We start from the raw sequence: 23,507 nt of genomic DNA, 5'->3' as shown, positions 1-23,507 counted from the left end.
GCTTCAGCGAGGATGTTGCATGAATCACAGGTGGCATCTAAATTGAGGAGTCGATTAATATAGGACAGCATAAGATATCATAGAGAAGAAGAAGATGTCAGGGGCGCAAGGAGCACAGCCGCCGGGATCAAAGACGGTAACGGCATACGGGTCAGTGCAAGAGCAAGAGAGCAGGCCAAAGACAGACATCAGGTCAAAGCAAGATGAGCGTGGGATTAAGGTCGATGAACTTCAGGACAAGGTTGAAGACCCGACTGGCAAAGGAGGACCTGTATTTGGTGCTGGAAAAGATGAAAACAAGCAAGACTTGGGTGTCACTGGCACTGGCTAGCTATTTAATTTGTATAAATAAATGTATTACTTAGTCTTTTCTTCTATATCGTTAATAAAATAAGCTGGACTTCCATTTTCATTCTAGCTATAAACAAGTCATATTAATTATGCCCAACATGTTTAAACATGCATTCTCTTGATTTCCATTCAACTTCTGCAACTCTTTTCTCTTTGCTTCTTTTATGTACTGATTCTAGATCTCCATTTCCTAACATTAGACCTTGGGTTTTGGACATGCATGGATAACATTCTTCTATCAACTTTGAAACAAACTTGCCAGCAGCAATTAATAGAAATAAAGGCTTTTTGAGAATTTTGTCTCATGTCTATGCTTCAATGCTTATCTGTGTATAGAAGATTAGAATTGGCTTGGAATTCTTAGAATGAAAAACAAATTGACTATAGGCCAAACCTTGGCAGGGACAAGTAATAAAGGCCAAAAGACTTATTCCCACCCAAGGTATCTCATCCGTCAATTTTTAAAATTTTAAAATCTTACTTATGAGTTAAATTCTACTAAAAAATTTTATTAGATACAAGGGTAAATTTATTATTTAACAATAATATTAAAAATATATAATTTATTATATTTTTTTTCTAAGTTTTAAAAACTAATAACTTCATTCCTACTTAAAGATTTTTAGTTTTAAAAAGTTACATTCTCCCCTCTTTCTAAACCTAGAGTTTATTTTTATTTACTTCTCTAATCACTATCTTCATTTTCAACAATCTCCTCTTTTCATCCTAAACCATCGTCATCTGTATTTCTTGACCTCTTTAGTAAGGATCTTTGTCATCTAGATGAAAGGTGGCCAAGATCTTCATCTTTTTGAAAATTCTTTGTTTGGACAATGATGCATTTAGATGAATCATTTAACCAACGAAAATTCTTATTGGAGAGGTGGAGAAACGAAGATGATGACAGTTTAGGATGAAAAAGGGAAGATCATTGGAGATAGAGATAGTGATAAGAGAAATAAAGAAACAAAAACTCTTATGTTTGAGGGGAAATGTAACTTTAAAACAAAAAAAAACTTTATATATGAGTAAAATTATTAGTTTTTAAAATTAAAAAAAATATATAATAAATATTATTTTTAATATTATTATTAAAATAATAATTTCATCCTTATATGTAGCTAAAAATTTTAATAAAATTTGTTTCATAAATAACATTTTAAATTTTTAAAAATTAACATAATGAGAGCTTGGATTTACCTCCATCAAACTTTGGGTGGAACAAATCTTTCGGCCTTTAATAAATATAGATGGGCTTAGGTTAAGGGTTCCCTTTTCTGGTTTGACATGTCAGAGTCCTAAGTTAAAAACCTTGGACCCAAGTCAAGACTGTACTACAAGCTAAGTATAGCAGTGTACGTACTTAGGTATAACTGATCAAAAGTTCAAGGCCAAAAAATTGTTCCCATCAAGATAAGGTGAAATCATTTTAAACACCAATCTAATTCTTACTCTTTTATTTTTAAAATTTTATATATTTATTTATAAATTAATTTTTATTAAAATTTATAGTTAAAATTAAAAATAAAATTACTATTTAATAATAATATTTAAAAAAATAAAAATTTATTTCATTTTATTGATTATTATAAAAAATTAATAAATTTTTTTTAAAAATTAAGTTCGTCATTTTTCCCTTATTTAAGTGTTAATTTTTTCCGACTATTTTCCGACTACGACGGTTGATTTCCCTTCCTCCAGCAATTTTAATAGAATAGTGTGGGTGAGTAAATTATTAGTGAGTGGTGGTTTCGTTTCTGAGTGAGAAGATTGAAGATTAAGTGATGAGGGTATTAGTATAGTAATCTTAACCACGCAGATAAAGGCAGCAGCTTATGTTCTTTTCTTTGATCCCTTAATTCATTCTAGGGTTTGGGTGTGCATAACTAGAGCGACGCGAGTGCAATTTATGGCTAACCAATTGTACGGCTACAACTCAAGTTATGCTTCAGCTGGAGATGGTGGGACACCAACATCCTCTTCCTCTCTTCGTTATCTGGTTGGGTCTTCCGACTCCGATCACTCTAAGTACGCATCTTTCTCCTTTTACAACGATGTATTGAGGTACTCTTCTCAGCAGTCATGGCCTCCTGGTGTTGACCCCACTGATCAGCTCTCTACTCCCATTAAACGAGCTTCGCAAGGTTAAACTCACTTTTCTTTTTTCTCAATTTTCTATTTACCTGCATTTACTCGGACCATGCTCTTTATAACTTATTTTAATTGTAAGTGTTAAGTTGTTCAATTTGATTATAGGATTTTGTAGTTGTAATGTTAGCTGTTAAATTGCTTTTTGTGGAATCATGAGCTTCTTGCTTCTCTGAGGTTGTGATGTGCTTCTAAAACCTAATTTAGATGGGCTGTTTCTTTATGGAAATGTGGGTTCAATAATGTGCTCAAGGACGTTGAAAATAATTCCCTGGTCACCCAAATATCCAGTTTCAAAATTTCTAGTTTAAGAGTCCAATCCATGAGCTTGCTTGGTTATGTAAATGTGAACTGAAAATTTCCTCTAGGCCTTTCACTCGCAAGTGTGGCTTCGTCACTTATATATTGCCGCTTCATCATATTATATTTTGGGCATATGGATACTTTTTTATTAATAATTATTACCTGCAAACACATTTCAAGTCCATCCCACTTACCTTTAGAATATGATTTTAAGTATACTTTTCTGATCAAATGTACTACTATTGGGTAGAGTTTACTCGCTAACTAGTTGTATATGTCATAAATGTCCAGCAAACTTTTCAATGCTTATAGTAATTGCATTCTTATGCGAGCACTTTTGTATATGATTGCTATAATATTTATTTCCATCTATCTGTATTTATTTAATTTACCTTTCTACTTAACCATTATTTTATAGATCATACTTATATAGTAACATATAGTGTTTCCTGTATTCTGGTATATAAACTTTTCTACAATGTACTATAGCGCTCTATCATCAGACTCTTTTGGGTGCCCATACCACTCTTGGGCAAAGTGAAGCTTGGTATTCTACCAACTCATTAGCCAAGCGCCCTAGATTCGAGAGTACAAGCCATTTACCTGTGTATCCACAGAGGCCAGGGGAGAAGGATTGTGCCTACTATATGCAAACAAGAACCTGTAAATATGGAGATACCTGCAAGTTTGACCATCCTATTTGGGTTCCTGAAGGTGGAATCCCAGATTGGAAAGAGGTGACAGTTATATTCTTACTACACCAATCAGATAAACGTCATTATGTAATAAAATAGCTATTATGATAGATTGAAGTTTTATATTGATGAGTAAATTTTTCTGTGTGCTTATGTTACTTCACTGTTAAATGCTATTCATCAAGTCTATACGTATTTTTGCAATGCTAATTAATTTTTGAAATTTTCCCTTTTCCAATATCTTAGAGAAATTTGCATCGTAATAACTCTTATGCTATAATGTTTATAGGGGGCATATAAATGGGCAAGGTACTCATGTTGATTCTCTGAGTTAAACATCCACTATATCTACTTCATCATGAGCAACTTACATTATTAAAACGTTGGATAATTGGTTACTTGATTATATAGGTTCTGCATATTGCTACAAGTGAGTCCCTTCCTGAGAGACCAGGAGAGCCAGATTGTCCTGTAAGCAGAATTAGAAATTATTTTTTCATGAAAAATTTGTTATGCTGATTGGGGCTCTTCAAATTTTGACCTTTTGGTTTTTGGTTCATTGAACATGTTGCAGTATTTTCTGAAAACTCAAAGATGCAAATTTGGTTTGAAGTGCAAGTTTAATCATCCAAACGAAAATTTGGTTACTTCAGTGGTAATAAATTCAGCAAAATTTTGTCATTAGTTGAGTTGTTGATTTCTTTTTGTCTTTCTAATATTATGATACTTTACTATGCACTTTAGGGTTTTTCTGGAAATGCTGACTTTTTCACCTTACCGGATAGGCCTTCCGAGCCCCCATGTGCTGTAAGATTTTTACTTCTGTGTCTAAAGTGTCAGACTGATAGGTACTTGCGTTATTAATTTGGTCTTCTAATTCACAAACAGTTCTATTTGAAGACTGGAACTTGTAAGTTTGGTGCAACTTGCAAATTTCATCATCCAAAAGATATGCAAATGCCGTCAGCTGGACAAGAAAATGGTAATAGCAAGCAAAATGAATCAGTAACTAATGGAACCGCTGGAGATCTATATGTGCCTGGGCCTGTTGTTTCGTATACCCCAGCAATTTTACATAACTCCAAAGGACTTCCTATTAGACCGGTACTGTATTAATGAATGAATGACTAGATTGTATTAATTCTATCTGAGTATTATGTTTGTCTGGATTGTAAATATGGTGCTTGTTTTCTTTCTTTTTTTATTTGGGTCTCCATCCTGTTGTTCTGTTGTGATTTTCATTGTCATGATTGTAATTCAGGATAGTCAGCTTAAAGAAGTTAGTGTCTTTACAGGCAAAGATGGTTGGGACTGACTTTGGCATCAAGTTAAATGATGCTCTGGTTTTGTGATATCCCTTGATGTTATTAATATTGGTGCTGGTCAAATATCAAATATAGATTCAGAAGAGCTTAGATTTTTTAATTAGTAGTCACTCTAGTTCTTTTTGATGAATTATTTATGAGCTTAATGGTAATTGAGAATTGGAGTACTTATTGATAACTTTATCTTCACTTCTATCAGGGAGAAGTGGATTGTCCATTCTACTTGAAAACTGGGAGGTGAATATATTCCTATGTTTGTCGATTAACTTTGTTTAAAGAAAATAAAATAAACAGGAATGAGAGAAAAAGCTTAAATTTTTTGGTGGTTTGTGAATCAGTTGCAAATATGGTGCCACTTGCCGCTACAATCATCCTGACAGAAATTGTATGTGGATAATTAGATAAATAGTATTAATGTCTTTTTTATGTTGCTTTCTACCCTTAAGCCTCTTAAGTTTCTTGTTAACATTTGCAGCAATCAATCCTACTGCTGCAGCTGCTGCAATAGGGCATCCTCTTATAACCTCCCCAGCAGCTAGTCTGAACATAGGTGTTGTGAATCCAGCTGCTTCACTATATCAAACTATTGACCCCAGATTGGCTCAGCCAACAGTAAGTGATATCTTTTATTTATTTATTTTTATTTTGTTGGTTCTTCTTATAAAGAACTCATTTGACATTTTACCCAAGTCAACTCTCTTTCATTGGTCCTCTAGAAGTTTATATTTGTTCTTCATATTTTGTCCTGCCATTGCAATATTGATGTTTTGTTTGTGATTATGTTTCTGAAAGCTAGTTGCACTTTCTCCCAAAATTTGCATTCTATTGTGGTTTCATGCAATTGTAATTGAACACTGATTCTCCATTTTGTAGCTTGCAGTTGGCAATAGTATCTACCCTCAACGCCCAGGACAGACGGAATGTGATGTATGCATTTATCTAATTTAATATCTCCCTAGCTGCAATTTATTTCATTGTTATTTCTGTCATAATTTCTGTTATTCTTATTATTAGGACTTGGGAATATTTTTAAATAAATGTTTGATTAATAATGATATTTTTTCTTTCTCTTGTTTTTGTTATAACGATTGGTCTTTATTTTTTCAAGTCACCGTTTTCTTATAAAATCAACATAACTTTAATTATTTTTACATCTTACTGTATTCTGTTGCATGTAGTACTATATGAAGACAGGGGAATGTAAGTATGGGGAAAGATGCAAGTTTAATCATCCTATTGATCGGACAGCACCAACACTCTCAGCAACAAAGCAATCTTCTCAAGAGAATGTAAAGCTCACTCTTGCTGGATTGCCTAGGCGAGAGGTATGATATATTTTTTTCCCTCCTATAATTCAAGCAAAGAGAATGTCTGGTTTTGTGTCTATGATTCTTGAAGTTATAGTATTCAGTGTGTACGCTATTGTATTTTGGAGCTGAGGCAAATTGAGAAAGGTAGTAGTACTTCAGGCTAAATTGTTTTGGATGTTTAGATTCTTAAGTTCCTTTTTATATATGTCATTTGGATGAACAATTATCATGTTAATGCTCAGCACAATCGGTCAAGAGTGCCAAGGTGGCTATTTATTCTACTCTTAAGATTGTTGGGAAGCTATGGAGTATGAACACAGGAAGATGGCTGTATGATAAAATATTGTCGAGTTCCCTATATGTTTCATCGTCTAAAAGATTGTTTTCCAGTGATGAAAAGCAATTTTCATTTTTGAGTTTATGGAATATACTGATTATTATTTGTAGAATTTTTGTCGTGCTATTTTAAATGACCATAGGATGTATTTGATTTGAGTAGAACATTCTGACAGGGTGCTGTTCATTGTCCATATTATATGAAGACTGGAACTTGCAAGTATGGTCCAACATGTAAGTTTGACCACCCACCACCTGGAGAGGTGATGGCTATGGCAGCGCTGCAAGGAACATCAATTGGGGAAGTGAAGGGGGATGAAAATGAGGCTGAAACTACTCAAAGTCAAGCAGTGAGGTCCTGAACAGGGAGTGGAAGCGAGTGAGGTGCTCCAACAGCCCTGTTTTCTTTTGTTGCTTGTTTTCTCTAATTGTATTTTTAGACCTATTTTCTCCACAAAAACGTTATACAGTGCTCACATGTGAACGTAACACGGGGTTTTGTATAAGTGATTGTATGAGTTAGTATTTTAGTGTAATTTTTGCTTGCTAATGTTTTCGATGTTTCGAAGAAGCTTGTATTTTTTGTTTTGAGATAGGATTCTTTTTTCCCTTTGAAAGTTTGTTTATTGAAAGTAACGGGATTATCAATTCGAAGGAGCTTGTATTTTGGACAATGTTGGGGCAGAGTCTCAGTACTGAAGGAGGCTCGGAGCCTATTTATTATCGAATTTGGCATGTAAAATATTAGTACAGGTGCAAAGTCCAGCACGACAGATCAGTCTTCATCAGATCTGTCTTTATCGAATGTTTTATAATTAAAAAAGGAATGCTGTAGTTTTTTTCAAGTAGAGCTTGCTTTTAACTGGCCGTTTGTAATCATATTTTGATCAAACGTGTCTTCTGGCAAGTAAAGAGCCTCCGTAGGTAATTTGGTTCTTTCTTCACAAATGGATTTCTTACTAAGACTAAGCTTGACGTTTTCCATCAGTGAAGTTCCCGATTGTGAATCCTTCTTTCTTTCTTTTTTGGCATTTGAGATCTTCCACTGGATAAAAAGGAATAACATGGAATGTTTGTGCCACTCCAGGACTCACTGGAAGATGAATTTTTAAAAGGAAACGACCAAAGGCTAGTTTTTGATACAGATATAAGCCTTCTAACACTGTTATTATCCAAAGAGAACATGGCAGCTGTATACTGATATTACTTGGTGGAATGTTGTAACAAACTCTTTGATAATCTAGTCATTATGGTAATTAGATGTCATTGGCAGCATAGCTTTGCCGGCATAGCAAATTCTTAATTCATTCTTGCAATTTCTGCATACGGTGCGTTTGATAGATCAATCATACTGTGAATAATTTTCTGTGTAGTGCCATTGTTGAATCAAACACACCATATGCAGGGGTCCAATGTACTCTCCCTTGGTAAGAAGCAGCGCCTTGCTGTTGCACGTCTACTGCTCTCAAATACAAAGCTGGTTCTATAGAATGAATCTACCAGTGCTTTAGATGAAGCCAATTCAATGAGGTATTTTTAAAATTATCTGTGCAATTTGATTAGAAACAATGATGATTAGTGACTTGTTAGTTTTGCCTGCATAAAACCATAAAGTACGATAGTTTCTCACTGTGCCACTTGTGCTCCAGCAGGCTCATTGTACCAACAAATTGAAGCAGCAGGCGTAACATATATAAGCATTAGGCATAGCCGCATAGGCAAACCAGAAAGTACGGTAGTTTTTCACTGTGTCACTTGTCAATTGGCATATTGAATCCATCAGTCCAGACTCCATGTATCATCTGTCAAAGAAACAAGTGGTACCATCAATTTTACTGTTTGTAATCTGGCCTTTCTTTGCTGTTCGAATGGAGGAAATGCTCTTTTAACCTTGATAGGATATTACATTCAAAATGGCAATTGTCACGACTCCATCTGCATATTACCCATCTTTACAGTTTCTTACTCTTTTTGTTTGTCTAATGAATGCAATACTCCACACTTGAATATGTGGAAAAACCTACCATAATCATCAAATCTAGATATGTGGAAAAAATTGGCTGACAAATTGATATAACATTATTTGGATAAGAAAGGCACTTTAACTATTATTACATTATATTACAAGGTAATTTGTAAAGTAGTGTCTTTTCTATTTTAAATTTTATGAGGTCACGTGAATAGCATAGAAGGGCAGAAAATAAAATGGTTTGATTGGTATAGAGTTAGATAAGATGAGATGAAATGATCGACATTACATGACAGCATAGCCAAAGTGTTGAGTATGAAAACACAACTACAAGGCAAAGATAAAAACTGAAAATAGATAAGGGCAAAGGACTATTTCCGATCTAAGTTTTGATGTATTTTTAAAATTATATCTATGAAATTTGAAAAACCTAAAATTTTACTCATAGGCTAACTATTATAAAATTTTTCTGTTAGAGACATAGATAAAATCGTTATTTTCTTAATAATATTAAAAAATATAAATTTATTATATTTTTCTCTAAGTTTTAAAAACTGACAAATTCACTTTTATCTAAAGTTTTCAAACCTTGAAAAATCACATTTTTCTCTTTAATTTTTTTCTTCACCCTTTCGACTATCATTTTTGACGTCAACAACCTCCTCTCTTCACCCTAAATTGGTGGCCAATATAGGAAAAACAATTTGGAATAAATCTCTTAGTCAGAGATGAAGAGATCTAACGATAAAGAGATTTTTAAATCTCTTCGTCAAGTCATCAAAGAGAAAATCGAGATCTCTTCTCTTCAACGATAAAATAAAGAGTTTTAAAGAGGAGAAATCGTTGACGCTAAAGATAGTGATTGAATGAGAGAAAGAAAAAATCCTAAAGTTTGAGGGGAAAAATATGATTTTTAAAAATTAAAAAACTTTAAATAAAAGTAAAATTATTAGTTTTTAAAATTTATAAGAGAAAATATAATAAATTTTATATATTTTTTAATATTATTAATAAAATAAAGATTTTATCTTTATTTTTAATAAAAAATTTTAATTTTAATAGATTTATTAATAAAATTTAAAAACTTTCAAATCTTATATACATAATTTTGAGATCGTACAAAAATTTAGGTGAAAAACTAGCCCATATGCAATAAATAAATAAAATGCGTTAAGATGTAACCTAAGTAAGGGATAATATAAAAAAATAATAAAGAGGAAAATCTGTGTAGAGTAGGGCCTGCTGTAATATCATATCATATGACTTGGTGTCTTATTTTATGGACAAACATCTGAATGAATGCCATGTGTCGCTTTCACTTCATCTCTTATTAAAAAATCAACTTTTGTCTGGTGTGAATCAATGACCATTCTTCAAAGTTCGAAGCTTTTATGGGAACTACCAATGAAACCCAAGAAGATTCTCTGAAAGGAAAAAGAAATAGAGAGATTTAAATCTCATAAAAAACCCTAATTTTCTTTGTTATGTTTAAGCTTGAAAATTAATTTTGTGTTTTTGACGATGTTTTAATAATAATAGTAAAAAAAAATCTCTTGGGTATCGTTGAAAATATTTATAAAGTGATATAGCGTCAGTCAAAACAGATACAACCGCCGTCCTTGAAAGAAAAACAAAGGAAGCTTTGGCTTTTGGGGTGTGGAATTTTAGTACCATCTTTCTTTTCTCTCTTTCACTTTGCTTTTTTTGTTTATGATTCGCATTTATTCTTTTCTTTTTAGAGGTACTTGAATGAAAGAAAGAACAAATTAGTCTTTTATCTTCTTTGTTCTTAGACGAAGAAAAACCATCTTAAAAATCACAAACACCAGGAAGGGAGAAGAAGCAGAGGGGGATTAAACTTTGTAAGGACCGTCATTGTGAACAAGGTCTTTTTCTCCGTTTAAAACGATTTTTTTCTATAATATCTATGTCTATAAACTCTCTGCTTTTGTTTCTGTTTTTATTATTTCTTTGTTTTCATCATCCCACTCTTCTCTATTTATAATTTACTCAACTCACAACTGCAGGCAGGCACTTACACTTACTTCTCGACTCAACTCACAATACTTTATAATTTTTATAATGAAGTACGTTTTGGTAACTGGTGGTGTTGTTAGTGGACTTGGCAAAGGCGTTACTGCCAGTAGCATCGGTCTTCTTCTTAAAGAATGTGGCCTTCGTGTTACTTCTATCAAAATCGGTATCTTACTGTCCTTTTCATTGTCTTCTATCTAACAAATTTACATTCGTTCAATGCAATTTCCAGTTTGAACTATATGATTATAATAGTGCGGGTAACGGTGCAGATCCTTATTTGAACATGGATGCAGGGACAATGTCCCCTTTTGAGCACGGTGAGGTTTTCGTATTAGATGATGGTGGCGAGGTAAGTTTCTATTTTGTTTTCATTTCCATGTAATTTAAAAAAAAAAAATTAAACTTTGTATTCTTATGAAGGTGGACCTAGACCTTGGTAATTATGAGCGATTCCTGGATATCAAGTTAACTCGAGACAATAATATAACTACAGGAAAAATATATCAGGTATATTGTTGTTTTCATTGGTTGTATAGCTGTAGTTCTCGTGTTTCAGTCTTTAATTTTAATCTTTCGTAATGAATTTGACAGTCTGTTATTGACAAGGAGAGAAAGGGAGATTATCTGGGAAAAACTGTCCAGGTCTGTTTCAACACTGTGGGTTTGATGGTTGTGTTGTGTGCATGACTTGATAGAATTTTGAAGTGGGAATGAAGGTTTTTTTTTTTTTTATTAGTTTTTTTTTCTGCCTATCTTTTGTTTGCTAGGTAGTTCCACACATTACAAATGCTATTCAGGAGTGGATAGAGCGTGTAGCAATAATTCCAGTGGATGGAAAAGAAGGCCCAGCTGATGTTTGTGTCATTGAATTGGGTGGAACCATAGGTACATTTACATCAAAGACATTATTTGTCACGATGAATTGTATCCCTGTTTTCGTTTTGCTTATAAACAATATTTTTTTGATGCAGGGGACATTGAATCCATGCCATTTATAGAGGCACTTGGCCAGTTCTCTTACCGTGTAGGTGAGCTTGAGTCCACATAGCTACTTTACTATTCCATGCAAATGAATTAATTTGCAGACATCTCCTTTAAGTGCAAGATTATCTAACACAGCTGGTGTTTGTTGTAGGTCCTGGCAATTTCTGCTTGATTCATGTCAGCCTTGTCCCTGTTCTCAATGTTGTTGGTGAACAAGTATGTTGAGAAAATTTCTGAACTGTGTATTCAGCATAAACTTAGGTGCTAGATTGTTTCATTGACGTGGAACTGATTGAAGCATTCTTATGCCTCATATCAACTTATATCTCAATCATTCATTCTCCCCACTTATTCTTCTTTTGTATTTTCCAATGATAGAAGACAAAGCCCACCCAGCATAGTGTTAAGTTACTTAGAGGACTTGGGTTGACTCCAAATCTTCTGGCTTGTCGAAGTACAAAGGTCTCTCCCTCTTCCTTTCTGATGCCTTAACATCTTTATTTAACTGCATATTTCAGAGGGTGTCTCATGTTTCTGAATTTCTAATTTGTCTTGAACAGGCACTTGACGAGAATGTTAAGGCAAAACTCTCTCAATTCTGCCATGTAGCCGTATGTAACATCAATGCTTCTTATTTATATTTTTTCCCTTTTAGATTCATCAGTTACTTCTTCTAACCAAGATTAGTTGATTGCAGGCAGAAAGCATTGTTACTTTATATGATGTTCCAAATATTTGGCATGTACCATTATTATTGAGAGTAAGTTTCTTAATGTTACATCTGAAGCTATTTTTGGCTATGTACCTCTAAGAAGCAAATGCATCTAACTTTTGATTGTTGTTGCGGGTTTCCTTCTTCCCTGATGAATAATAGGATCAAAAGGCACATGAAGCTATCTTGAAAGGATTGAACCTTCTAGGGTTTGTCATGCAAACTATCTTCTTCTTTGTTGTATAATTTTCTTCAAACTCCATCTTCTGTATGATTTCTTCCTTTTTAGTCTCTCATGGTTATGGACAGTTTAACATTGTTGATGCTGCAGATCTGACCTTTCTTTTTTTACTAGCATATTAAAGTTTTTGTTGTCTGCTGTGTTGCCAGGAAGCCTGATTTGGATGAATGGACTTCCAGGACGAAAGTTTGGGATATGTTGCATGATCCTGTGAGTGTTAAGCCTGCATTAATATTGATATATATGTTTTATGACTGCATCATCCTAAGTAGCATGTTCTTAACTGATACATATATTACAGGTTAAAATTGTGATGGTTGGGAAGTACACTGGCCTTTCAGATGCTTACCTGTCTGTTTTGAAGGTGAATGCCTTGTCTAGAAACAGTCTCCTGTTTAAAACTTGGTGAACATGTCGAGCACATCATGTAATTATGTTATTGATTTGCATTTTTTGGTTTGGAGGTTCCATTCAAACCAACGAATAACCTGGTACTTTGTCCTGTGCACAACTTTAATGAGCTTCCACTTATTGAAACAACTTTGTTTTCATCCTTGCTCATAAGACACATATATGAATCCTCATTGGTTTGAAAATGCACTGCCATCTTCTCCTTTATATTTCTTCTGTGTAGTGAAAGCCCAAGGTCTTATTTGCAAGCTTGAGACTTCCCAGTCCAAAAATTTTTATCTTGTCTCTTTTCTCTCTTTCTTGCACCCTTTGTGTCTATACATGACAATAACGATACAACTCATTATACGTATTGTTTTTCATCTGTATCGTAGGACATTGATAACTATGCTTTAGAATCGGATTACGATGTTTTAAGTTATTATAGGCCTTATTGCATGCTTCTGTTGCTTGCCATCGGAAGCTTGTAGTGGAATGGATTGCAGCTGCTGACCTAGAAGATGCTACTGCAGAAGACGTAAGTATTAATTGTTATTTTCTATGCTATATATGATTTTAGATAGCTATACTGCTATCAACATATATTTGTTGATTTGTATCCCTATGCAGGCACCCAGTGTTTATAAAGCTGCTTGGGATCTGTTGAAGGTGATTACTTTATGGGATTGATTGTTTCAAAGTATCTTTGAGTTGATGCTTTATTCATTATATATGGTTTATCAAATTGTTTACTTCATTATTCCTCTGAACTTCTTTAATGCAGAGTGCTGATGGCGTGCTAGTTCCTGGAGGGTTTGGTGGTAGAGGAGTCCAAGGGAAAATTCTTGCTGCAAAGTATGCTCGTGAGAACAAAGTGCCATTCCTGGGCATTTGCCTGGGGATGCAAATTGCTGTTATAGAGTTTGCTCGCTCTGTCCTTGGTTTGCACAATGCAAACAGCACAGAGTTTGACCCTAAAACTTCAAATCCTTGTGTCATATTTATGCCAGAGGTAAATAATCCTACATGATTTTTAACAACGTTTCTATTACCCTAGTCTGTTTCATTGTTTTAACTGTGTTCTGTATAGGGTTCAAAAACTCATATGGGAGGAACTATGCGTCTGGGATCAAGGAGGACATATTTTAAGGTTACTGACAGCAATTCTGCAAAATTGTAAGTACTATGACTTTCAGTTCTTGCTAATATCAAACATTACTTATTCTGGCTTATTGATTTTCGATGATTTGGAAATTTATGCAGGTATGGCAATGCAAGATTTGCTGATGAGCGGCATCGACATAGATATGAGGTAATACTTGCCCCATTTGAAGACATGCATGCACAGAGAAATACAGGAGAAGTGCATTGCATTTTGCTCTTAAAATTGCGGGGTTTCTGAAATGTAAAAAATAAAATTTAATAAAAATTCTGTTTTATAGGTCAATCCTGATATGGTATCACAACTTGAAAGTGCTGGTTTATCATTTGTTGGCAGAGATGAAAGCGGAGAGCGAATGGAAGTAAGTTTTGCAAGTATGAAAACTTAAATTGTTACATGATAGAGGGTTCACCATCAACTTTTTGGTATATTTGTGCAGATTGTTGAGCTGCCTAGTCATCCATACTATGTTGGTGTTCAGTTCCATCCTGAATTCAAGTCCAGGCCAGGAAAACCTTCTGCAGTTTTTGTAGGTAGTTAATTTTCTAAAACAATAAAACAATATGTATTCATTTTGAGTATACAAATAGGTATACACTTGATATATGTCATTATGTAATTGAGTAATTTTAAATTAAAGATAAAATAACATTATATTAAATAATGACACACACATAAATGTATATCCATTTGTATACTTGAAATAGGTACACATAGTATCACTCCTTCTAAAAATTTTCCATTGTCAATTTGTTTGGTCTTATGTTACTCTGTTGTGATGATCAATCCTAGACCATTGACTGAAATTTTAGCGTTTAATCTGTGATGTTGCAGGACTTATAGCAGCAGCATGTGGGCAGTTGGATGCAGTCCTAAAGTACGGCCACGCAAGCAAAGCGATAAATGGATTCAGAAACGGAAAACCTGTGGGGAAAATCCATCAAAATGGAAATGGTATTAAGTCATCAAATGGATCAGTAAATGGTGTATATTGCAATGGTAATGGCGTGCATCACTCACTTCAGTGATTGTGGCCGTGCTCTTCTTGTTATGGTATCAGTTTTTGAGGGGCTTTTTGTGGCCTTCGGTTATACCTGTACAGCAGTTGAGTCTGGGTAAATGTTTTGAGGTTGAAGCTGCTATATTACTGTAAGTGTTCTTTAATTTAACATCTGTAAGCTGATTGGATTGACATTTTAAAATGTTTTGTTAAACGTATTTATTAAAGCATTCAATTAAAATGATATGAAGATGCAGCGGAGGCATGAAAATGTGACAGAATCGTTACTAAACTAAAGCTCTTGCATAATTTCCAATTTTCATATAATTTGAAGCAAACGTTGACTACTAAAAACATTAATAGGGCAAAAGACCATTTTTCATTCAAGTTTTAGTTTAATCTTAAAAATACACTAGTGATAGATGAAAAATCTAAACACCCTCAAATTCTTAAATTATTGTTAAATATAAGGATAAAATTATTATTTAATAATAATATTAAAAAATATATAATTTTATTTTGTTTTCTTACTTAGATTTTAAAAATTAATATTTAACTCCTATACTTGAATTTTAAAAAGTGAATTTTTTCTCTAAAATCCTTAATTTTTTCTTCACTCCTCTCTCCGGTCAAAGGTGACTGACGCGACTAGTTATTGGATGACGTTTGTTGTCCTTTATTAGACAATGAAGCGTTGTCCATTTTCTGGACAACGAAGTGTTGCCCAGATTGGGACGATGCTCGTAGTCCAAATTTGGATGATGGTTGTTGTCTAGAGGTAATCATTTTGATGATTCTATCTTGTTTTTTGACTTTTGGTATACTATTCATTGGAGAAAGTGATATATTTAAACTTTAAAAAGTAACTTTTTTCTTCAAAATCCTTAATTTTTTCTTCACTCCTCTCTCCGGTCAATGGTGACTGACGCGACTAGTTATTGGATGACGCTTGTTGTCCTTTACTAGACGACGAAACGTTGTCCATTCTTTGGACAATGAAGTGTTGCCTAGATTTGGACGACGCTCGTCGTCCAAATTTGGATGATGGCTATCATCCAGAGGTCATCCTTTTAATGATTCTGTCTTGTTTTTTGACCTTTGGTATGCTATTCATTGGAGAAAGTGGTTAGATTTTTAAGGGAAAAAGTGAATTTTTCAAAAATTAATTTGAAGGGGGAGAGAAAAATGTTAGTTTTTTAAACTAAAGAGAGAAAATAAGATATAATTTTAATTATTTTAATATTACTGATAAAATAATAAATTTATCTCTTAACCCTAATAAAAAATTTGTAAATATATTTTAATAAATTAAAACTTAAATGAATATCTATTTAATATAATATGGTTGATAAATTATATAATATATATATATATATATATATATATATATATATATATATATATATTAGATTGTATAATATGTATTATTTTTAGAGAATTGATGATATAGTAAAGATGTATTTAAAAAATTTAAAATTTTAAATAGATGTGTGATACTTTTTAATAAAATGATGTGATGATTAAAAAGTTTTATTAAAAAAATATTTTATTATATAAAAATGGATAGAGTTGAGATAATACTTATTCTTTCATGTACAAATAAAAGTGAACCATTGTGGTACGAATTATTGTAATACTTAACAAGGTTGAAGTAAATATTCTAAAGTAAAAGGGGAGAGTTTTGATTTCTATATTATTGAAAACTGATAAATTCAAATTTGAAATTGATAAAAAAGTAAAAAAATCGAAGGGAACTGATAAATTCCATGTAACTATCTTTGTAGATTAAGGTGAACAAATTAAAAAAATTAAGGTGTAAAAAGAAGAGTAACTTAAGGATGATGAAGATGCCAAATTGATGAGGAAAACACCTTTAGTTCAAGAAAATCAAACCAAATTCTACTCTATTAGGAATTCTTATCCTATATATATTAGGCTTCCTATATGATTCTACATTATCATGTATGTTTATATTATTATACCATGTCTCAATCGAGCTGTTGCATATCATATGTCATGTCATCGTAAGATTTCATATTATGTACCACTTTTTGTTTTGAGTTTTTAATGTCATTTTTTCTCTCCCTTCATCTTTTCCACTCAACCCCACTCTTAGTTCAACTGTTAGATCTCTATTTTAGCCATAAAAGGGGTATGTTATATTTGGAAATAGTCCGGAGATACTCTTTGCTTCTTGAGATTTTACACTTCTATCAATAATTTCCAAGTCAGTAGCTACATACTTTCCTCTCGCCCCTCACCATATTAATATATATAATGAGAAGGTTATCAAGAAAAACTGATGGGGAACCTAGCCACTCTCCGTCAGATTACGTACATTTGCTTGTGCTTATTGATGCATGGATGGCTCTAAAAAGGGACTGAACAGGTAACAATTTTTTTTTCTCCGAACGAAAAAGAGGACTGCGATAAGCTAGCATTCTCCATGAGCTATTGGAATTACGTGCCATTAGCAGTTACGAATATACATTTTGATAATCTTAAAAGCAAACTCAGAAATTAGCAAAAGGGTAGAATTCGAAAGAAGTAATTAGTTAATACAACTGCGCCAATAGTTTGAGAAAATTGCGTGTACCAAAGCTTAATATATATGATAAATTCCATATGGATCTACTTGGAAACTTTTGAAATCTCGGGCTCGCAGCCAAGGTAATGAAATGGGAATTTCTGATGAGTTGAAGTAACCACGTCATGAACAGTTTGATGAGATGAAGGGTTGTACTTATTTTGATCCATGGTGTGATGAGAAGCAAGAAGTTTGTCCAAAAATGAACAATCACCATTGAACCTCCCTTGTTGCATGAGTCCAGAAGTGGTTGATGTTAGCCTCAATAAGTTTTGGGAGCGCTCAAGGTCCATGGTGTTCAAAGAGATAGGTGAAACAAAGGATGGAGCAACGACTGATTCCGGACTAAACAACTGTGGAAGATGCATGGAACTATCAAATGTATAGTCATACAGCGATTGCAGATGATTTTGTTTCTGTTCCAGAGGAGCTGAAGAACCACTAGTTTTCATATTATAACTGAAATGTTCTTCTTGTCCACCTTCTTCTGGGAAAGATCTGTTGTGATTCTTCTTCTTGAAAACCCTGCACACCACCCACCCATCTTCCTGCTACATAAGTAAATTAAGTAAATAATCATATTATTTATATATATGAGAAGAGTTAACTAAGGCATGACGCAGGCGATCGAGGCAAATGCATAACTAATAATCGTATATAATACATTCATACCTGAACCTCAGAATCGTCATCATCCAATTCCAAGCGGTACTCGTGCATGATCCAATCAGTCTTTTGGCCATGAGGAGCACGTCCCGTGTAGAAAACAAGGGTTTTTCTCATACCAATCCTCCTAGAATTGCTGAGGTGGATGGCCTTGTCCCTTCCCGTTGCTTTCCAAAAGCCAGCTGTAGTTGCCCTATTTGTTCGAGTTCCAGTTGGGTATTTCTTGTCCTTGTGGCTGAAGAAATACCATTCATTTTGAGGACCCGATCCAATTCTACACTTCTCTGCAAGAGAAGGAAACTATATAAACTTATCATATTTTCATGGTAATCGAATCTAGAAACCAATATTATTCTATGGAAGTTTCCAATTCAATAGAAAATCCGGACAATCTGGTGGAGAGTTATGTAAAGAATCGGCATTATTTGTGGATTGAAGATGCTATAAATCAAAGTGTTTTTTTCTACTAAGGTTCATACTTCATACAATGACTCCTTAATGTTGTGTTTGAATAGCATTAAAAGTCGAGAGTAGGAAACAAAATTACAAGTCAAGTATATACGTAGTTTGCAGTTTATGGGAGAAATAAAGAAAATGATTGACCTTTCAGGTCCCAAGGCTCCAGTTTGTTGAGATCCACCTCCCTAATAACATCCAAGTCGATGGCTTCATAGGAGACTTTCTTCCTTAGGTAATAGTACAGCAGTTCCTCATCTGTTGGATGGAATCGGAAACCGGGCGGAACTGATAACTGTCCATTTCCGGCCATCATTCTCTGTACGTTTGCCTGAAAATTTAAAGACAGATCACTTTAAAGAATAATAACACGCACACACACATGTATATTCTCATGGGGATTATCCTTTACGTGCACATGCACTTTATTTTCTGTGAAAGAGTTCTCAAAGTTTCTTAGAATCAGATTTACTCGCTAACCCTCAACCCTAGATGCATGCATGCAGTAACAGATCAACCAAAAAAATGGAGAAGAAACGGAATACGGAAATGTAATTAACCTTTTTAAAAGCTGGGGAATAAAATGAAGAATTAATGTAATAAGAAAATGAGAGATTAAGAAGTTACCCAGTGACATCCTCAGTAAAAAGCTCGAGATTCTTCATTTAGCATAGTATGTTTTCAAATTAGTGACATTTAAAGTATATGCTCTAGAAACTGGAAGGTTCTTCCTAAAAGACTTTTACCAAGAAATTCAAGACTCTTCATTTAGCAAGCATGATGTTCTTCTGGTCATTGCCTGAAGGTTCTTGGAAGAATAAGAGATTTGATACTCTTTATAGAAAAATTACTCTCAAACATCATTTTTCTCCTTTTTACCTCGTAAAATCAGACTCAAAGACTAGGATGAACTTTTGAACCTAAAAAGCCTTAAGAATTTGATGATCCAAAGCCTAATACTTATAAAGTTGAATTATTTCAAATAACAAACACAAAAAAAATTTAAAAAAACAGCATTAATATTCAAATGTAAAGAAGAAAGGTAAAAGGTATCAGACCTTTAATGATGAAGAAATGTCTCTCGGCGACAGGGGAAAAAAGACAACCGGAAGAGGAAAAGAAGGCAGCGAGGCGGCCAATTTTTTGAAGGGCAGGATGTGGTTTTTTAAGAGAGGATGAGGAGAGATGCGGATCAGTGTAGGGGCTATCAAGGAGTGACGGCTCAGGATGGGAACAGAAATAAAGAAAAAGTAATATTATTAATTTGCTAACAAAGAAAATAAAAGCAATGCTGTCCATATTATTATATTATTTATATATGGTAGCCAAATTCTACAACTAGGAATATGAAGAGGGCTTTGGTTGTCACCAGCTGTCACAATTTGAGAGGAGTGTATGAAGAATACAGGTCTTCGGTAAATGTCCGTTGAATGGGAGACCCTAATCCCGAAAATCGCCTTAGAAGAGTGAAGAAAATCTGCTAGCTGTCAAATACTATTTTGACAGTTTATCCTTCTTCATTTTTTTTTAATTTTCATAAATTCGTCTCGTCTAGTTCTTGTATCTATATGTCTACTATTATACACACAGTCAGAGTCATAGAGGAATGAAGCACTTCCCCTTTTGTTCTTTTATTCCACGATCAATCTTCCCTATATTATGTATATTCTTTTTTGTATTTTTTATTTGATTTTATAAATTAAGGAAGAAACTTAATTATAAGCTATATAATATATATATGTCAAAATTGTCAAATTGACGGTTTATAATAAATGATTCTGCTACCATTATAATTATATTGTTCTCTGGATTACCAATAGATAAATTTATATAAATCAGCATCAGTTGTTTAAAAAATAGAAGAAGAAATATGTACTCATCGTCAATCAATGAGAGTTTTGCCATGGATTGCTTTTTCTTGATAGCCAACTTTGGTCAACTGAGGAGAGGGGGATCCATCCAGTGCCCTTGAATCCTAAATTAATCAAGGTGAGAATGCAATGCATGAAATTCAGTGCAACTGTGTCAGTCTGAAAGGAGTTCGTTAGTTTTTCAAAACGTGTGATTTGTTTTACTTGGGATTTCTAGAGAGGTGCGTGTGCGTGTGTGTATATTGTGGGTAAGGTCAATGAATGATGCATTATCCAAGCTCGAGATGTAAAAGCATGAAGACTTTGGCCACCTTATACTCTCCTTTGTTTCGGTGTCCACATTTGAAAGATGCTCAGCCACAGACGCACGGGGCACATATGTTGTCAGAAAAATGAATTAATATATAGAGTAAAATTGCAATTAGTAGGGAGGTAGGTGATGATCATGGAATGGGGATGAGAAAGCAAAAATCCTGAAAGTCCGTGGCATCTACACGTGCTGATCCAATACATAGTACAAAATTCAAGGTCTCGGGTTGGCTTAATCTACAATATTAATATAAAATATAGTGCATGGGATTGTGATTGCATTATTTCAAATCCGAATGGATTCCTACGCAACCATTTTATTTCTCAAGTGGCTGGTCAAACACGGTGATGAGATGAGACACCAAATTATGGCACAAATACAATACAATACTTGTTACGGCCTTTATTTTGCATATTAACACAATTCTTATGCCGTTGCCTTTACGAACACTACATTTTAACATTAATACGTGACTTAATGATCAAGGGAATCCTATGTCTCTCTTGCATGCCTCTTTTGCTATACAACCAGTATCGGTTTCCCCTGAATTATTTATTAATTAAAATTGATCTTGAGGCTCAGGGTACAACTTTTCAATTCTCTAACATCAAGCTCAACTCTCAATTTATTCTTGGGAGTCTCTTAAAAGCATATTACACAAATATAACAAAAAATTGCTCAAAAAAAACCTTTTTATATTAGGCATCTTACCGAAGGAAACGTAAGCCCTATGTAAACATGACCTCATAATAGGAGTTAATTATAAATTAGTTTAGGGATATTAATTAAAATAGACACGAAAGTTCCTGCCTAAACCTTTTTGGACAAACTTAATTTTATTTCCAATAATGCCTCTGCTAATTACGTCGATTCGGTATAGTTTTTTTTGACAACCTTTTCTTTCGAAACACATTCTATGTTTGACAAGTTATGATCCGAAGATTCGAAAATAGATTAATTTTTTGTATAATACAGATCAAAACGAAAAAATGAATATAAATGTGAAGAATGGATGCGAGTGGGTGCATGCAGGAGCGAAAGACCCACACACATTTCTCTGCACTTCTGTTTTATTTACATGTATGTGTGTGTGTGTGTGTAGGGGGGTGCATGCACTTCTTCACACCCACACGCACTCAAACACACTCTTTGCATCCACTCGCATTCGCACCATTCTTTGCACATATGTTCATCTTTTCGTTCCGATCTATATTAGAACAAAAATTGATCAGTTTTTGAATAAATTTTTGAATCTTCGAATTATAACTTACCAAACATAGTATGCTCTAGAAGGAAAGGTTGTCAAAAAAATTATATCAAATCTAACATAATTAGCCAAAAGGGTGATGTAATTAGCTAAGATGGGTATTATTGAAAACAAAATTGTTACATAAGCTTGAGTCAATAGTTAGAGTCAAGTTGACACATGCAGGATGATTTTTATCCTAAGCTTGAGTTAGATCCTTACTGAGAAACAACAACAATGCAATAAATATTATTGTTACGTAAAAATGAAGTTTATTTTTTTGTTCTACTAACTAAGAAACCGAAATTTTTAGCTTAAACTGATATATTAACATGGTAAGTTTCAAAGTTGCGTGGAGAGAGAAGTTTGGCATAGAGGGGTAGTAAGTAGCCATGCGAAATATTCATCAAGCTTTTTGCATCAATCATATCCTAAAATATCCCTTGGTTTGGCTTTGCACGATTGTGGCTTCCTCCTCGTCTTGCCCTATTAATGTGGAGGTACTATTAGAATTCAAAATAAAACATCTAAAGCTAATGAAGCTCGACAAACAAAGAAAAAATTGCAGACTTTAAACCATGAATTTCAACCCAAAAGTTGTTAGTGTTCCCTTACTAATTTTTGTGGGCTCTAAAAGGATCCAGTCGTTCCTCCAACTTGGAAAGGGAGTGTGTCATAACCTGTAAAAATGGAGGGATTTTAGAAAAATTACTAATTCAAGTGGGTTTTCAACACAAGTTTTGGGGATGGTAAATAAGGTCATCAACTTTGATATATAAAGGGTGGATGGTATGAATTTGGGCCCATAAAGAGTTAATCATTCCACTACCACGAAAATGAGAGATTTTGAAAAGTGCAAATTCTAGGGATATGTGTAACACCCTTAAGTACAATCCACAGACAATATTTTCCTTTCCCTATAATTTGATTTTGCTATAAATTAAATTCGGATTGAATTAGACCAGAAATGAAAAAAAATATGGATTTGGGCCTAACACACCACCGTAACCCATAGGTACACTCATACCTCATGTGAGATACATCCATACATCCTTTTAGTAAGGGAATCTCACTTGAGTTAGGACTCCTAATGTGTGGATGAGATCAAATGCTATATAAATTGTTGATCCCTTGCATTAAACCCTAATTTTGCTCATTCTCTATGCCTCAAAGAAAGAGATTGTTTGTAAGTGAAACAATAATCGACGACCAAGAGGAGGTTGTTTCAATGAGAGAAGAGCAACAACCGACAACTATTCTTTGATAGAAACCAAATAAGTGGGAATGATTTACCCTTCTTAATGAATGTGTTCTTTCTGTTTTGTTGTTACTAATATTTGGGTGAATTCTTAATTAAAGATTGATGGATTTAGGAAGCAAGAGAACACTGATTCATAATTGTTGTATT

General features: G+C 33.7%; 4 protein-coding genes across 9 annotated transcripts; 3 read left to right on the top strand and 1 right to left on the bottom strand.

The window, feature by feature from the left end:
- Positions 1-45: 45 nt before the first annotated feature.
- LOC123225059 lies at positions 46-331 on the top strand. Its single transcript, XM_044648905.1, has one exon. The coding sequence runs from the start codon at positions 95-97 to the stop codon at positions 329-331; it is 237 nt and encodes a 78-aa protein (XP_044504840.1). The 5' UTR covers positions 46-94.
- Positions 332-2,021: 1,690 nt separating this feature from the next.
- LOC123224760 (zinc finger CCCH domain-containing protein 37-like) lies at positions 2,022-7,142 on the top strand. Of its 4 annotated transcripts, none has more exons than XM_044648463.1 (12): positions 2,023-2,495; positions 3,292-3,539; positions 3,909-3,968; positions 4,072-4,152; positions 4,242-4,304; positions 4,386-4,601; positions 5,022-5,059; positions 5,161-5,207; positions 5,298-5,434; positions 5,696-5,749; positions 6,001-6,147; positions 6,675-7,142. In XM_044648463.1, the coding sequence occupies exons 1-12, from the start codon at positions 2,261-2,263 to the stop codon at positions 6,828-6,830; spliced, it is 1,482 nt and encodes a 493-aa protein (XP_044504398.1). In that variant the 5' UTR covers positions 2,023-2,260; the 3' UTR covers positions 6,831-7,142. The 4 variants fall into 4 exon arrangements, with proteins under 4 accessions (XP_044504399.1, XP_044504398.1, XP_044504397.1 ...); XM_044648462.1 differs by having other exon boundaries at positions 2,024-2,495; positions 6,645-7,142; XM_044648466.1 differs by lacking the exon at positions 3,292-3,539 and adding an exon at positions 3,787-3,806 and having other exon boundaries at positions 2,359-2,495; positions 6,645-7,142.
- Positions 7,143-10,111: 2,969 nt separating this feature from the next.
- On the top strand, positions 10,112-15,239 carry LOC123226074 (CTP synthase-like). Of its 3 annotated transcripts, none has more exons than XM_044650543.1 (22): positions 10,112-10,323; positions 10,465-10,637; positions 10,744-10,823; positions 10,895-10,981; positions 11,066-11,116; positions 11,242-11,359; positions 11,446-11,502; positions 11,610-11,674; positions 11,837-11,920; positions 12,019-12,069; positions 12,156-12,218; positions 12,333-12,379; positions 12,561-12,621; positions 12,713-12,775; positions 13,250-13,339; positions 13,432-13,470; positions 13,586-13,813; positions 13,892-13,977; positions 14,065-14,113; positions 14,244-14,324; positions 14,403-14,492; positions 14,798-14,926. In XM_044650543.1, exons 2-22 carry the CDS (start codon positions 10,520-10,522, stop codon positions 14,804-14,806), a joined length of 1,617 nt encoding a protein of 538 aa, XP_044506478.1. In that variant the 5' UTR covers positions 10,112-10,323; positions 10,465-10,519; the 3' UTR covers positions 14,807-14,926. The 3 variants fall into 3 exon arrangements, with proteins under 3 accessions (XP_044506478.1, XP_044506477.1, XP_044506476.1); XM_044650542.1 differs by having other exon boundaries at positions 10,114-10,323; positions 13,286-13,339; positions 14,403-14,496; positions 14,798-15,239; XM_044650541.1 differs by having other exon boundaries at positions 10,115-10,323; positions 14,403-14,496; positions 14,798-15,239.
- A 2,261-nt stretch (positions 15,240-17,500) lies between these two features.
- On the bottom strand, positions 17,501-18,988 carry LOC123224669 (protein SOMBRERO-like). The gene is made up of 3 exons (XM_044648335.1): positions 18,820-18,988; positions 18,223-18,500; positions 17,501-18,098 (listed from the first exon to the last, which is right to left on the bottom strand). The coding sequence occupies exons 1-3, from the start codon at positions 18,986-18,988 to the stop codon at positions 17,595-17,597; spliced, it is 951 nt and encodes a 316-aa protein (XP_044504270.1). The 3' UTR covers positions 17,501-17,594.
- Between the last annotated feature and the right edge of the window lie 4,519 nt (positions 18,989-23,507).

The sequence above is a fragment of the Mangifera indica genome, chromosome 9 (genome assembly GCF_011075055.1).
Source record: "Mangifera indica cultivar Alphonso chromosome 9, CATAS_Mindica_2.1, whole genome shotgun sequence".
NCBI lineage: Eukaryota > Viridiplantae > Streptophyta > Magnoliopsida > Sapindales > Anacardiaceae > Mangifera > Mangifera indica.
This window is presented reverse-complemented; position numbering and strand designations above follow the sequence as displayed.